Raw genomic sequence first — 16,219 nt, 5'->3', positions numbered from 1 at the left:
GCCTCGCCTATGGCAATCGTCCAACTGGTCTCGAGACGGGTCTCGGACGCACTCCTGACCAAGTTCCCGGACACGTCGGAGTTCGACTTCGAGTACGAGAAGAGCAGCCTGTGGTCGCCGCCGGTGCCGCTCCCCGCGTCAGCGAGCTCGTCCCCCCTTGCGTGCGCCAAAGGAGATCGACGCCGTAAGCGATGGAACAAGGTGAGCCTCCATGGAGACCACGACCTTCAACAAGCAGTTGCATATGGGTCTTGCGTGTGTACCAACAACTCTTCTTGTTCATGGCCGTAGGTCTTCTGGTGCTTCTGAAAGGTAGAAAGTTGGAGGTCGCTGAGCTCTAATTACTTTATCTGCAATCTACGTTTCTTTCAACTTTTAGGTAAAGAAAGCATCCTTTGCTATCCTTCATTACAAGGGATGCATAAGAGGAACCCTCTGTAACACAATTCAATGCCAGTTTGCTTCATGTGAGAGCAGCTGAAGAGAAATTAGCAGCTTCCAGTCCAAGGTCTAAACATAGATATATACACGATGGAGTATGTGATCTGCAGCTATATGTTGGTTTGATTCTCAAAATGAATCTGAAGACTTCCATCCTCTCGGTCATTTGCATCTACTGGTGACACAAGTGCAGCATTCATGCAAGCATTATTGATCTCAGTGCATAGAGTAGCAGACTGAGGGTTGAGATAGATACAATGGATACTGCCAAATGAACAAGGCTTCTTTACACATCCAGCATCATCTGGAGTTGCAGCAAACTTCTGTCATGCAATGCCATGGCTGTCAACTTACTTTCCACATGGAGTATTGCAACAATTAATGAGTGTTTTGATTATTACTCTGTTGCTACCTCCAGTCGTCGTCACATTTATAATTAGCAGCTTAATCCCAGCTCGATTAATGAGACATCCAAGTTCGGGTCACTCCATGTTATTATTGCCTTCATGTATGTAATTTAAGATCCTCATGTTAATTTCTCCAATATAATGGTCGATCTCTAAATCTTTGTGTTCATCCCTTTTTAACGTATACAAAGGAACAGCAAAATACGTACAAACTGCTGCAGCTTCTTTTGTTTACATGAGAAGCTGCTGCAGATATCCAACATTACTTGGTTGCATAAGGACAAATCACGTACGATGTATCCCGAGTTTTCTGCCTCGGAGATACTGGCAATACGCGTCGAAGTCGTCGCCGATGCTCGCCAAACCCTAAGGAGGACGGGAGCTATGCAAGTACGAGAAGCCGAAGGGAAAGAAGCATCAAGACGAGGCAAAACGGAGAAAGGAAAACAGTTCTCAGTCTCAGCCTGTGAAGATAATGGTTAAGACTTGAGATGAGCTCAAGTTGGTGCCCCCCCCAGTGTTGGGACTGTGGTGATGGTCATGCAGGAAGAAAGGAGGAGACTTGGAGCCCTGTAAAGCTTATCCAACTAGTGAATCCTCCTCCAAGATAAATCTGTGAGAAATCAAGTCAGCTAAATTCCTCTTATGTTATCTCACTCCCATAACAACAAAAAAATCTCCTCTATATATAATTATTTTCAGATTCAAAATAAGTATCAAATTCTTTTATGTTAATTTATATATCGCATTGACTATGAACTGAAACAGTATCTTTGTTATGGCTTTGCTCGATTGGTCATATGGCTGCTGTATGCAGATAAATAAACAAAAAGATAATTTTTTTTTATGGATCTTACAATACTCTATCAAAATCTTTACCAACTAAGCTATCTAACATCTTTCTGTCTTATGAATCGGTTACTATGATGGCTACGCAATGATTTCATTTGGAAAAATAGAAAAAGATTGCACTAAATACTAGTTCAAAACATAGTCAAAGATTCAAGCAAATACTGGGATGGCTTTACTTGTTGCCTATGATCATGAGCAGATGATGATATGAGCAAGAAGACACCTCCTCCTTGCCAGATGAGATGGACAGTGGGGGAAAATGGCAGGGCAATTCTCCTTTGGCAAGAGAGGGAGGAGGCACATGCATCTGCACCTGCTTGGACTCCTTGCCAAGAGGAGAACTGCACTGTCATTCTCACACCCACCCTCTTCACGGCGTCTTCCTTCCTCCTCTTTCCTGCTTTCCCTGCGGCTCGAGTTCATCATTTATAGTACGCGGCGCCATAGATCATATCTGGATATGCTGCAGGATATGCTTCCAGCATGCTTCAGGAGCTTTCTTCCCTATAGGAAGTCAAAGTTCTTCATTACTGTCATATTATACCGTAAAGTTTTTACTTAATACTTGATTTATCGAACCAATATCTTTTATTTTTATGATTATCTGATTGTTGAACTAACAATTTTTGCATGGTTCTATTTTTCTTTAACAGCACCAAAACTTTCTCATCCATTGATGCACTTCAACAAATGCTTGGTCTCAACATTGATGTACACATTGCTGCATGCGTTGGTGCATGAATGTAGGATTACATTGATTCGAACCATCTACTTAATCATGTGTCAACCTCTATAAATCTGGAAAGGAAATGGAACATAGCCCAAAGGAATCATCTTTATGTCCAAGTCATGGCAGCCAAAGGAGCTTTATCTTTGCACCTGGGTTTGCTGGGGGTGGAACATTCTCCTAGATGTTCCAGTTGGGTGCTCCTCTCCAGTGTTCTATAAAGATTTGAGATCTCTTGGTTTCCTGGTAAAAGGCATTCATGGAGATGCTCCTGAGCAAGCATTATGTGACATTTTTAGTCTTAATGTTAGGATTGATATGTATTTTTGATTAATAAAAACTTTATTTGCAATCAATAAAGAATCCATATTTGGAAATATTTCTTTACTTGAAGGAAAAAAATAGGAATTAAGTATTGAATACTCTATAAATGCCATATGTATTATATATTCTAGGATTTTAAGATGTGTTATGTAAGGGGAAAACTGCTTGAATGCTCCAAAGTTTTCTTACTTTGGTAGATTTGGTTTGATTCAAGAGATGGTTTATTTTTCTTATAGTATAAAGAATCTAATTCAAGAGATGATTTATTTTTGATTTGTTGCCCATAATATTTCATCTAAAAAAATTCAAATGCTCACAAACCCCATCTTGAGAGAGTCAAACACTGTTTGGGTCAATTTTTTCTTGTGCCCCTTTGGAGGATCCCAATTTGGTCCATAGGAAGCTAAGTAGCTTCGCAGTGGCATTTTCGTTGTTTTGGCGGCGGCCAGGAGCAGCCGAAAACCCTTACTGGATCTTCCGCCACGCGAGCTGTTTCGCTAATGGACTACGCCACTCTACCCGCGTCGATCTCTCTTCTCTTCTCGCAATGGTTGTAATGCTGGATCATATCAATCGCTTTATCGAGCTTTTCTTCTGATGAAAAGCTGCTCTGATGAAATCGTTCTCCGCCTCTTCCCTTTGCGGGATTCCGAGAAGAAGCTGTCGAACCCGATGAGGGAGATCAAGGTCCAGAAGCTCGTCCTCAACATCTCCGTTGCCGAGAGTGGCGATCGTCTCACGAGGGCCGCTAAGGTGTTATCTTGGCTCTCTATATTAATCGGTTATCAGGTCGATCGAACTCATTTGGCGGATCACTTTTGACTGTTTGCATTTCTAGATTTTGCCTTATATATGAGTTGGTCGTTGATTTTTCTGTGTCAAAATCTGATTTTGATGTCCTGATTTCGATTTTTTATTGGGCTGAGATTTAATCAATGTATATTGAAAAATCAAAGCTGAAAGTTGTAATCTTTATGATAGTATGTTTTTTTTAGTCGCTCTCCTGGCCTTGTGAATGTTCTAAGTACAATATTGACATGTCTCTGCAATGCATATGCAAGTTCTAGTATTTGCTAATGCTCAAAAATCTCCTCGCCTATCAGAAAGGCTCATCTGCAGTTGTAGCTAATGTAGTTTTGAGTGGCTATCTTCTATGTATTTAGTTCGTAAATAACAAGGTACGTAAACAGTCTTGATCTGAAGTCGATCAATCTTATATGTGCTGCATTGTTAAATTCTTTTTAAGTTCTTGGTTGTTTGTTGATAAGCATACAGGGTTTTTATTCTTAATCTATACTGTGTTTAAATTGTTTGCTTATGGGTCTAGTTACCTCTGCTTTTGTAGGTTTTGGAGCAGCTAAGTGGACAGACACCAGTGTTCTCAAAGGGTACTTTTGTTGAAGAATAACGTGCATTAAATGAGTATTTTTTAGATTGTTCTAAGGTATACTGTCCGGTCATTTGGAATCAGGCGTAATGAGAAGATCGCGTGCTATGTAACAGTAAGAGGTGACAAGGCAATGCAACTTCTAGAAAGTAGACTAAAAGTTAAGGAATACGAGCTGTCAAGGAGAAACTTCAGTGACACTGGTTGCTTTGGATTTGGCATACAAGAGCATATTGATCTTGGAATTAAGTAAGCAGTTTTTTTAGTTGTCATTGTTAATTTTCCTTTCAAAACCATAGATATACACTAGAAGAATCTGAACTTGTGTGTCTATATTTATTTGTTGTGTGTCATCTTTGTTAGAATTTAACCTTTAAGTTGATTAAGCTTACCTTTGGGGTACAGATCTGACAATGGGGAACATGACCCAGCTTTGGTGCACGAATCATGGAAATATCATTTGCATGGTTAAGGCTGCGTACATTCACCCTTCCTGATCTCATATTGACGGCCTCGTGCAAGAATGAGGGTATATCATAGTACTATTATATCAAGCAGGATTAAGGACGTTTTGCTCTATATCAAGCACTATGTACTGTAGTCTACGGCTTTCAAGTCAACTCTCCTCAATTCATGTTTTTCTTCGAGTCTTTGAGTTTTTTTTGTTGTTGCATAGTGTAATTGCTGCAATTAAAGAAGTATGAGAATCTTTAACATGAAAACTATAACAAATCTAGAGGAAGGGTGAAACCACACAGAACTTAGTTGAGTTGTCTACTGATTTGAAATCAACCCGAGCATGTAATAACTGAGCTGAATTAAACTGAATAGCCCGATTCAGTTTGGATCGTCAGTTTTCTCAGATTAGTTGCATAGCTCTGCTAAAACTAGTTGGTTTCAGCTATATCATCACCACTAGACAAACTAAGAGGCAACACGTCCTACATTATTATTTCTGATGATTCTTTTTGTTTTCCTCTGAATTTTCCTTGTATTACTAACCTAAGTAGACTGACCTTTCTTAACCAGTGTGTTTAAATCTCATTTCAACATGTTTCAGCAACCTTAAACAGTTTCCTCTTGGTTTATCTCTGATAGGAACTATCCTGATCATTCACAAATGCAAACATATCTTATTCTCTTATTTCCCATGAGTCACCCATGGATTTTGACATTTTTTATGCTATATTGATAATCAAATAGACAAACGTTATACACCATTTAAGTTGCTTATATTTTTATCTTCTTAAATCTTGATGAATGTATTAGTTTTAAACCATATATGTTTTCTTATTTGTATATTTCTTGTGATTTAATTCATCTTCAATGCCATCAAGGACTTCTAACAGGATGTGTTCAACTCCGAACATGTGTATACATATATGTTTATGTGCACGGATAAGAGAGTAATAATAAAAAATAATAGTTTTGCCAACTATTGGTAGATTGATATCGAAGAAGTTGAAGACTGAAGAGAAAAACATGTGAAGAACAATAAGAAATGAGAGTATGCAAGTGTTTCTGTTCCAATTATAGATTCTATAATGAGAAAAATGAAGAAAACAAAAGAAAGCATCTTCTCATGGATTTCATCTTCCTGGCTTTTATTATCTTCGAATATTTTCACAAAGTAGCAATTCTTTTAAATGTATATATTGTATAAGCTTAATAAACATTGTTTTATGTACTTGGATTTTATATGAAGCACATTTTAGTTAGAATTGTTTGATGCAGTTAACTGTTGCTTAGAGTATTTCTCAATAAAGTATGTTATTTCCTATTGTAGGCGTAAGTTAATTGTCATGGGCCTTCCAATTCTTTCTGTTGATAGTGGAAGTCGTCCTGCTACATCACCAGGTTGCCTCTCATCACATTACTAGCTGGATTGGTTTTTGTGTAGGGAATGCTAACTATATGATTTAATAAATACAATAATGCATTGCCTTCTTGGCCGTGTTATAGATAAATGTAATTAGGTTCTTCTCTGTTCTAATACCTGTTATTTCTTTGTTGCTAAAAACTTTTCATGGCATGAATTTTAATCTTTATTTACAACTTAGTCATGTTTGGTGTCACTTGCACATAATATATTTTTCTATTCATCGTGTCCATAAATACATGTAATGTGCATGTGTTTTCTTGACATTGTAGACCTGTAGTTTGTTCCCGGTCTGTTAGTTTGACCTTAAGATAAGGTTGGCTTGTTCACTGACTGTCCCTTTAGTGTTAGTTGTTAGGATTTGAGGGAGAGAACTCAAAATTTCTCTTCCCTGTTGCTCTTTTTTCTTTTGCATGGGTTTTAGTCCCACGTGGGACAGGAAGGATAACTTTCTCTCCTTTGTTTCTACCTTCTCATAGGTAATCAAATAATGAATCAGGAAGCTTGCTGCCAACCTTCTGAACACTCTGTAATGTGTGCCAACCAGCCATTCATATGTTATGCTACATACTACCTGTTGATACTGCATGTGGCACCACTGTGCTATTACCATGTGCAGCATTTGCTGACAAAGTATGTGTTTTGGTACAGCTGACATCTCAATTCTTTCTTAGGAGTCCCAAACAGAAGATCTGAGACATTAACGAATCCTTTCTTTTCCAAAATTTTTGATATTACATGAATGACTATTCTATGGAGTCAAAAATTTGGATATTACATTAATGGCTATGGTATGGAGATGAGATAAAGTGTGGTATGATGACCAGTATAAAACACAACTTGATACCGTACAATACTGTCCAATTTTATTTTTATTATTTTATTCAAAAATACTGGACAATGTACCACCTGGATATACCAGTCCAGTGGGTTGCCTGATTTGGCACCAGACCAAGAATTAAATTCTGTCTGTGATATCAAGTGCTTAATGTTAAGTAACTTACAATCTTTTTTTCTAAAATTTCAGAGGAAAGAGATACTAGAAGAGTAAGATTTTTGTGACAGTAACATTTCTGTATTATTTAGCTTATATACAATTTTGCAATTATGAATCAGTTTTAGTTTCACTGTTTTCTATCTCAGCAGGATATTTGGTTTTGTAGATGTATTCAGAAGTAAATTGTCTAAATCTACAATGGATCCATGGAACCCATTTGCTTCAGTCACCATGGGAGAGGAACCATTTAACTTTTTACGTGCATTATGTGGTAACTTCTATGTCTTTGTACTTATCAATTAATTTGAATAGTCATGCTTAACAGATCATTTTCATCGACATGCTTATGAAGTAGTATACTAGCAAGGTAACTGTAATGCTTTTTAAATGTTCAACTAAACCAAAGTTTTTCTGGGACAATGAGCAAAGGCTTTAGCTCCCAGCTTGGCTGGTTGGTCATTGTAGTGTATAAATGTCTGGACAAATGACATGTTGTGACTGTTTTGATTGTTCTGGAAGCATCGCAAACATTTCAGCCTACAATATCTTTATACCTTTGCTTTAGTATTTGATAAAGTAGAATCTGCATGAGATCTAGTTCTCCAGACTTCCATTTTTTGTTTGCAGATAGAAATGCAGGAAGGTCCATGAGATTGACATATTAATTACTATTTTTTGTAATTTTTCTGGTGCAATCAAAATCTATAATGTATATTTCTCTTGCGTGCTTAATTAGTCTTTTTCCCTTCTTTTCAGATGGTGTTATAGCTGGAGCTACTGCTGGAGTTGTTGTTGAAACAGTTCTATATCCAATAGATACTATAAAAACTCGGCTGCAGGCAGGTTAATCATGCAGAAAACATTTTTTTTTCTTCTTTTTATGCATGTCATTCTTGATTCGAGTTTTTTCGCTTATCTGGATAACTTCTATAAGTGTTTGATTCTTTTAAGTGCAATAATAAACTGTCTGAATGTTTATATCTAAGTGCAATATTAGTGGAACTGGCTGCTAAAGGCAATGCGTCAATGACATGTCTCAGGCCCCTGCTTACCTTATCAAGCTTTATCAAATAATGTATGCTCATATGTCAAACTTTAGTGATTAACCAAGTGAACCAAATTGTTTACTGAATAGGATCACACTACGTTTTTAAGAAAACAATTGTATTACAGTTAACTGAGAATCATCATTTGTATGATACTGAATCCTAGTTCTAACTATTTTTGGACTTTGACATTTGGTGTATTTACTCCAGAACAGTTGCTAAAGCACCTCTCTTTCTTCATCATTCTCTATTAGGCTGCTCGTGGTGTAAGCAAAATCCATTGGAAAGGCTTGTACTCTGGATTGGCTGGAAATCTTGCAGGAGTGTTGCCGTGAGTAGTCTATGACTCTATGCACTACTTGCAGGAATTCTCTTATGGACCTCTTTATATACTAAACTGACAAACAGTTATACTTTGATCCATTAATTTTGATATGATAAGAAGTTATAGTTTTATCCATTAACTTTGATATGATAAGTTTTCAAAATGATATCATACTTTTTTTATAACTAATTTGGCTCATCATGGTAATTATATGTGATACCAGATTGCTATTGTGCTGCCTTCATCTTGTCATTATTTGACTGCATATCTAAGATAGAAATAGTCATTGGCTTATTGTTATGCACTATTTACAACTTAAGAGATCAGATTTTACTTTCAATGAAATTCATTATATTTTCTTATTTTCTGGAAATTTAGTTTTGGAGTATTTTAAAGGGAGTTAATAGTTTTCATGGTTACTCTTTCTGATTTACTATCTTTTAGTCCTAATTTCTTAGACTATAACTTATTAATAGCATTCCTTTTGCCTCAGAGATTTCTTTTTTCTTGTATTTATGACTGTTCATTTTTGGCCATTGTTCCAAAAATCCCCAATATATTTATAATTTTGATTAACAGGGCCTCTGGCATATTTGTGGGTATATATGAACCTACCAAACAAAAATTACTAAAGGTGTTTCCAGAGAATCTCAGTGCTTTTGCACATTTGGTAAGTTGCAAATTTCATAAAATTTTTCTGCGTATGTCAGCCAATGGAAAGCCTAGCCGGTCAACATTGTAGAAGAGTTGTGAAGCATGGACATCTGCTTGAGTTCAACTGTTGTGTGAGTTTGGTGTAAAGTGCCCGTCAGTAGACTTGATCTGTATGTCTCTGTTGGTAGACATGATATTATTCCATTTAATAAGTCCATGCAATTTTTATTTAATTTTTGCTGCAATTGTTTTTCCAAGACAATTTCTGGAAAATGATCATTTCACAAGGAGTAATGGAGCATAGGCATCTGAATGGTTATAACAAGAATGTTAAGTTGATATAAGGTGTAAGCCAGTAGACCTGGCCTATTTTGGCATATGATCTTTTTTCATGATCAGATTGGTGTTCCTTTTAATTTCAACCTCAAGTAGTACTTCCTATAAGAATTTGCTTATATTTGTGGGATTCAAATGCATGTAGTTACTGATTTATTTACTGTTTGTTTATTTTCTCTGAAATAATTTATTCTCTGTTTTTTTATTGAATTCTATGAGAACTGACTGGTAGCCTGTTGTCAGTGTTTGTTGGAGTGTTCTAATTGTAGTTTGATTCTGCTTAGTTAGATGTATATGGTAGGTGAAAGAGCTAAGGTGAACTGGACCTATCTGATTATGACTCAAAATTCCAGAATTGAGCCAACACATAACAGGAAATGCAACCTGGACTGATCCATGTAACCAAATAATGAAGTAGGGGAAGAGTGAGTCAGGTAGAGTCAAGGATGACTTTGGTTAATCGAAGAAGCTAAGAAGTTGAACAGATGGTAGAGATGACCATTAGAGACAACTGAAAAACATTTAGTTATTCCATGTCTGCATGCCTAATGACATAGTTCATGCTAAACAGCAGGTAAATTTGCCAAGTTCTGTGAAACAACTATTCATGCCTTTGACCACATCAATACGGGGTCAGCCACATGGCATAACTTTAACCTGAGAAGTCTCATGCATATTTCATTGTTCTTATGACCTTCCCGCAACACAGCCTTCTCTAGTTAGTGCTTCCTTCCAAAAACATGGAAACAAATGCAGGATAATCATAAAACTTGAGCATAGTTGGCAAGCAACAAAATTTGCATTTTATTTAAAAAAAAACTGAAAAATATAATATAGGAATAGGTATCAGTTTATTGTGAAAGCTTTGTTATGCTTAAAATTTTCTGTTTGAGTTCTATATCAGAGAGGCACATTCTCCGAAGTAAATAGTGGATTGTCAATAATTGGTTTTTTTGTTGATTTTCAAATTTCATGAGTCTTCATTATTTAAATTTGATATGGTAGAATTTCTTTGTTTACTCTTAGTTGATGCTGTTTTGTTACCTGGTGAAACCTTGTTATTTTTAATGCATATTTGATCAATGTGAGAAGAAATTATTTAGACTGCAGGTGCTGTTGGAGGAGTTGCTGCTTCTCTTATTCGTGTTCCAACAGAGGTGAGAAAACATAATGGAAATCTTAATTTTCTTCAAATTTATTCTGATTGCTTCTCTTTCTAGGTAGTCAAACAAAGGATGCAGACTGGGCAATTTACCTCTGCACCTAATGCTGTTCGCCTTATTGTTGCTAAAGAAGGGATCAGAGGTCTTTATGCTGTATGTACTGTTTAGTGTTTAGTCTTTGAAAGTAGCACAGCCTGTTCTGGGCTGCTAATGCAGTATTTGTTGTGCTCATTTTCCAGCAATAAACCAATTGCATTTTCTATTTTAGTAATACTGAGTTACCTAACCTTCGCCCAACTACTCATTTTTGTAGGGATACAGTTCTTTTCTGTTACGAGATCTACCATTTGATGCAATTCAATTTTGTATATATGAGCAGCTTCGAATTGGATATAAAATTGCGGTAAGATTTATATGAACTCATTGTAGTCTTTAGCAAAGCATGCTTTGCATGTGCACTTGGAGATAGTCAACTGTTTCTTCTTTCTTTCTGTAAAAAGCATGTTTCTGTCAGCAAAGTGATTTAATACTCTACGATGATTATGATTATCAAATTCTTTGCTGAATCCGAATTGTGAAGCATGTACTCCTCATTCCTTGTAAACCATTCATTTTCCTGGATGTGCTTGGCTGGATTTTGTTAGCGTTATTAAAAAAGAAAGTTTTAACAACTAAGAAAATGGTGTGGTTGTTGCTGTTAAGACTGTAGGAAAACATTGAAGTTTTTGACATGCTATTGATATCAGTGCATACATTCCTTTTATGTGACTTTGAGATGGATCGAAAAGCTTATCATACAAGATTAGTGTTGCAAGAAAAAGCCAAAAATCTGTTAATCTAGTAAGATATCACTCAGGTTAATTGTTTTTTTTTGTTAATCAAAGATTAAAGTTTAGGTGATTGTGGATTTTTGGTTGATATATGCAATAGGCCTGACTTACAAAAGCACCTTTGTTCATAAAGGCAGTTTTGTGGTGTATAGACAAGAGCCAGACATGAATTTCTTTTTGGTGAATGCAATTTTATGCGTCTGGAAGAAGATCAAATGGCATGTTTCAATGTAGATTGTTTTAAAAAATGTGTGCTAGTCTTTCAACAAAGTGTCCTTAGTCTAACTTAGGACCTCAAAGCACCAAATATTTCCAACTTATTTCATCCATCTAAAAGTTATATAAGCAGGCATAATTGAGAAACAAGTAACCCTTTGCTTCAACAAAGTACTATTTGAGCATTACACATAAAGCTTACACCATGATCAAGGTCAAGTTGCCTTGCATTGTTTTAGTGGATCATATGTTTGATATGCTATTTCAGTGTTATCAGCATCATTAACTAATGATTCCTTAAGCCAATTCTTGGACTTGGTTCAGAACAAGGAATTTTGAATCATGCTGGGCATGCCACCTGGTACATTTCATGTGGCAAAAATGTTTTGATTGCATAATCAGGCGGGTACACTATTCATCAGGTTTTTGTCCTTTTAAGTAAATGGCTTCACTTGGTGAACTGATTGGCAGGATTTTCAAATTAAATGACTTTTTGGGCCTTTAGAATTGGCTGTGACTCAATTCAAGGGTGAGATTTCTACCTTCTTTTGAGTTTGGGTCCTTTGGGATATGTTTCTGGTAACCATTAATAAGAATTAAAATGACTGTGCGGAGGTTTCCTTCACTGACAATGGGGAAGGTTCTTTGAGCATCTGCAATGTCCATCATATTTGTTTTTTATTTGTTTGGCAGTTTCCGCTTTCTTTTCTTCTCTCTTTGTTTTGGCAACATGTTTGTTTCCTAATATGTTGCTCCGTGTGAATTACCAGTTGGCATAAGGCATGCTGCTGGTGAGGCAGTCCTGGTCCAAGGCACTGCTGCATACAGTGGTACAGATATCTTTAGTACTTCATTGTATCATTTGCAGAACAATATAGGCACAGTATAGAGGTTTGTATATTTTTAACATGTGTTTTGGTTTGTGTCACTGCTTATCATCTTTTCTAGTGTGATAGTGCATGTCACCACATGGCACACATGATATTCCCTAACATGTAAATTAAAAATGCCTTGCCATATGGCCACCAGCTAACGCAGCCAGGTTATGACACAGTATGTCATGATATATTACTGTATCATGCCTAGCCAATTACTGTTACCGCCAGGTATGCAATATCTGGAACCTTTTTTTCACTAATAAAAATGAAAAACTGGATGAGCCATCAGAACTTGACAAGACAGCATGGTTGCCAGATGGAGTAACCTTTTGAACTTTCATGCCTCTATGGAATTCATTACAGCCTATAATAATAGACCTAGGTTCTTCAACATTTAGCTTCATTTGTGCATTATATTGTTTTTCTTTGGTGATCAGTTGTCTTGTGAAAAATATGATGTCAAGTTGTCAACAATAGCTTAACCTGAACGATTGTTGTTGTTTGACAAGATGAGAAATCCTAGTAATGTATTTATCAAGGTTTTAAGGAACAGATAAGCTTTCTATGTCCAGTCCTTCAGTTGATCCATTCCAAACTGGCAAAAAAAGCAAAGTTTAGGTGTAGGCCCCTTTTCAAGACCCAGAACAAGGCAAACACTTCTATTCTTTTCTGAATCTGGTTGAGGTCTTGAAAGAAACCTGGACTGAGTTACTTGGTAGACATCAGATCAGCCAAATCAGTTAGGTGTATGTTGATTGATTCATTTGAAAAGATCAAACTTGATTGAATTTCTAGATTATCTTGATATGTTATCTCCTATGGAAATACAAGTCGAGTTGGGTTTGATTTGTGCAAAATATTAAATTCATTTCCAACAAAGCCATCACACCTGAAAACCTGGTCTGGCAGTTGTATAACATGCTTTGGTTGACTTAATTTGTCGCACCCTAAAACTGTAAAGCTCTCTTAGAGGAATTTTACAACAATATAAAGATACTGTTACCCTGCAGAATGAGTGAAATAGTAATCAATCTCTCTCTTTTGTTTTCTTTGTTCATGCAGGCTCAGAGGGAGTTGAGTGATCCAGAGAATGCTATAATTGGTGCTTTTGCTGGTAAACCCAAATTCTGTTGTTGGTCCTCACACTCTGTTGGTTCTCGTATTGTTTGTTGCCTCTTCTATTAAGTGTTCTACCGCGTTCCGTAGGTAGTTCATTTTTGAAATTGAAAGTTCTTGACATCCTTTCTCTTTCGTGATACCAAACATCTGCTTGCCCTTTTAACTATGGTGCCAAATATTTCCTACATGGAAATATTTGCTCATGGTTTTGTCGTATCTTGTACTCTTTTTGCTTGCTTTTGGATTTGAGTTCTTTTCCCCCATCATATATATACAGATTTATGATAAATATCAAATAACAATATTGTCCAAATAGATTCTCCAGTTAGAAGTTTGGGAAGGTTGTTACTTCTCTAAGATACTAGTTCTGATGTATGAATGTTTCATTTTTCAGGTGCATTGACTGGGGCTATAACTACACCACTTGATGTACTGAAAACAAGATTAATGGTTCAGGTAACACGTACTTCTTCTAGACTTGTTCTTATGTGTGAGAGCCATAGATGGATGTTTCACTTCATTTGGCTTGGGTAGCAGGGTTCGGCAAACCAATACAAGGGGGTAATTAGTTGTGCTCAGACGATTTTGAAAGAAGAAGGTCCTGCTGCTTTCTTTAAGGTGTGATTCTTCCTGATTGGTGCTTTGTGGCCATTTCATCAGCTTAGAAAGTTCTGCATCATCATCCTAATAATGACCTTGTGCATGGAGAATTACTAATTTCTATGTTGCCATGTGTAGATCTTGCATGACTACTACCTAAGATTTGGCCTTTTGAAAAATGTGTTAGTGGAGTCACTTTGTGGTTATAATGCTAATAATCATCTAATGTTTCAACTTTCAAGAAACTTGATGCTCTACACCAAATCTGGTAAGCCTTGTATAATTAACAATCATGTTCTTCTTTGGTAAAATGTAAATTTAGCTACCATGAAATGGCCTGCAGTCCTGATTTTGTCTTTGAGCTATATAGGTTTGGTTTTTTGGGTACCCATGTATGTCTAGTTCGCTTAAATTGGATTTGGTACCCTTTGGGTGGGAAAGTAAGTACCTGTTGGGGGATGGGTTCGAGTTTAGTACCTAGATAGTTAAGTTGGGTTCGAGTTTGGACCTGGTTTTCCTACTCATTGTCATTCTTAATGTGAGGTGGGGATGGTGTCAGATTTTCTTAGGCAGTTGGGTTTGCTTGACCCACTTAATCTGAGTCGGGTTCCAAAATAGGTACCTAGATAACAAGCCAATATAGGTTCTTGCTCATGTGAAATTCGTACCTACCCGCTATCATCTCTATTGATGGAAGTCACTCTATCATATACTTGATCTTTAAAAATGCTTGAGACAATTAATTCTAGTGAGAATAATGCAACTACAACAGTTTTAACACTAACTCCTTTCTCTAATAATTCTTATATGTTTGAGCACTTACATTGAACACTATGTCAAGCGCACTATTAATTAACTTTTAAGACATGATTAGTATGCAAGCAGAAGTATCCTACTTAGCTACCTTAATTTCAAATTGCAATACAACAATGTGCATGCAGATCCCAGAGCCTACTATAAGCTTTTACCAATTGCAGATTTTATGTGTGGTGCACTAAGAGAACTATATGTACCTTGATAAAGATTATGCTTTCCTTTCCTTTCCTTCATTATTTTGAGTTTCTTTGATAGGGTATTGGGCCAAGAGTGTTATGGATCGGTATTGGTGGTTCGATCTTCTTTGGTGTTTTAGAGAGGTCAAAACTGGTGCTCTCTCAGAGACATTTTGATCAGGTTCTGAAACCCTAGGCTACTGCACAACGACAATGCTGAGAGGAAGTTATATCTTGAGCAACCACATTAGGAGGGTGATCAGAAATTTTCTTTCTAGGCAATGATCAGCAGCGGTGGTTCTTTTTGCCATCCAAATTGTATTTTTGGTCATCTAAAGCATAATGGCACTATATGGTGCTTTGTTTTTGTGATTATTACCCATCTTCCTTATTTGACACTTTTGGCACTCATGTTATGCAAATCAAAGCTCAAGACCTTTGCAGTGGCATTATGGGGTGAGCTTAACCATGTGCTTCTCAGATTGACCATGACAGCAGTTGTTTGCATGTCAAGAGGTACAAATGAGACCTTGGCCATATTTACTGGTTGAGCTGACTTGTCTCATGCTTTTAAATTTCTTAGTATTGTTCATGGATCTCTTTTAGGGTGCATTTGTTGTTCCAATTTGCTTGTAATAACATTTGTATGCTTGGGGTGTTGGGATTCAATCTTTACATCCCAGGTGCAAATCTATTGCAGATCTGAAAACTGATCTGGAAATTTCTGCTTTCTATCCTCGCAAACAGAAGCCAAGACTAGCCCAGTGACATGATTCTGGTGCAAGCATCTTCTGCAGGATTCCAAAAGGCAATCCACCTGACTGGCTTCTTACATTGGGGTGGAAACTCCACCAGGCTATGAGACTTTTTTGGGAGTATTGCAACTATATGTTAATTGTATGTTATCAATGGAATCAATATGTTGTCAATTTTTTTTCTAGGAAAGAAAAATATATAGTACTTTTCCGAAACAAATTATCAACTTTATGGACACAGTCATGAGTAAAAAATAAAGAATTCTCAAGTAAAAAAAAAATATTTTTGAT

The 16,219-nt window shown here is 36.6% G+C and overlaps 1 protein-coding gene and 1 long non-coding RNA gene across 4 annotated transcripts; both read left to right on the top strand.

Annotated features, from left to right (window-relative positions):
* Positions 1-3,149: 3,149 nt before the first annotated feature.
* Positions 3,150-4,539, top strand: LOC135648726 (uncharacterized). Its single transcript, XR_010501049.1, has 3 exons — positions 3,150-3,504; positions 4,097-4,139; positions 4,223-4,539. It is a non-coding gene; the product is annotated as an uncharacterized LOC135648726 (long non-coding RNA).
* Positions 4,540-4,581: 42 nt separating this feature from the next.
* Positions 4,582-15,724, top strand: LOC135585878 (S-adenosylmethionine carrier 1, chloroplastic/mitochondrial-like). 3 transcript variants are annotated; one of them, XM_065167087.1, is made up of 13 exons: positions 4,582-4,667; positions 5,925-5,995; positions 7,181-7,285; positions 7,771-7,853; positions 8,315-8,391; positions 8,965-9,055; positions 10,479-10,532; positions 10,596-10,691; positions 10,852-10,941; positions 13,525-13,576; positions 13,976-14,037; positions 14,119-14,199; positions 15,253-15,622. In XM_065167087.1, exons 2-13 carry the CDS (start codon positions 5,941-5,943, stop codon positions 15,367-15,369), a joined length of 963 nt encoding a protein of 320 aa, XP_065023159.1. In that variant the 5' UTR covers positions 4,582-4,667; positions 5,925-5,940; the 3' UTR covers positions 15,370-15,622. The 3 variants fall into 3 exon arrangements, with proteins under 3 accessions (XP_065023159.1, XP_065023161.1, XP_065023160.1); XM_065167088.1 differs by having other exon boundaries at positions 4,599-5,995; positions 15,253-15,724; XM_065167089.1 differs by lacking the exon at positions 8,965-9,055 and having other exon boundaries at positions 4,593-5,995; positions 7,771-7,857.
* The last annotated feature ends 495 nt before the right edge of the window (positions 15,725-16,219 follow it).

Source organism: Musa acuminata, chromosome BXJ3-9, assembly GCF_036884655.1.
Source record: "Musa acuminata AAA Group cultivar baxijiao chromosome BXJ3-9, Cavendish_Baxijiao_AAA, whole genome shotgun sequence".
NCBI lineage: Eukaryota > Viridiplantae > Streptophyta > Magnoliopsida > Zingiberales > Musaceae > Musa > Musa acuminata.
This window is presented reverse-complemented; position numbering and strand designations above follow the sequence as displayed.

Excerpts from the sequence above, each read along its gene's own strand:
- LOC135585878 (XM_065167088.1), top strand. The coding sequence starts at position 5,941 with ATGGGCCTTCCAATTCTTTCTGTTGATAGTGGAAGTCGTCCTGCTACA. Across the intron at positions 5,996-7,180 it reads TCGTCCTGCTACATCACCAG|ATGTATTCAGAAGTAAATTG; the intron begins GTTGCCTCTCAT and ends TTGGTTTTGTAG. Across the intron at positions 14,038-14,118 it reads AAACAAGATTAATGGTTCAG|GGTTCGGCAAACCAATACAA; the intron begins GTAACACGTACT and ends CTTGGGTAGCAG.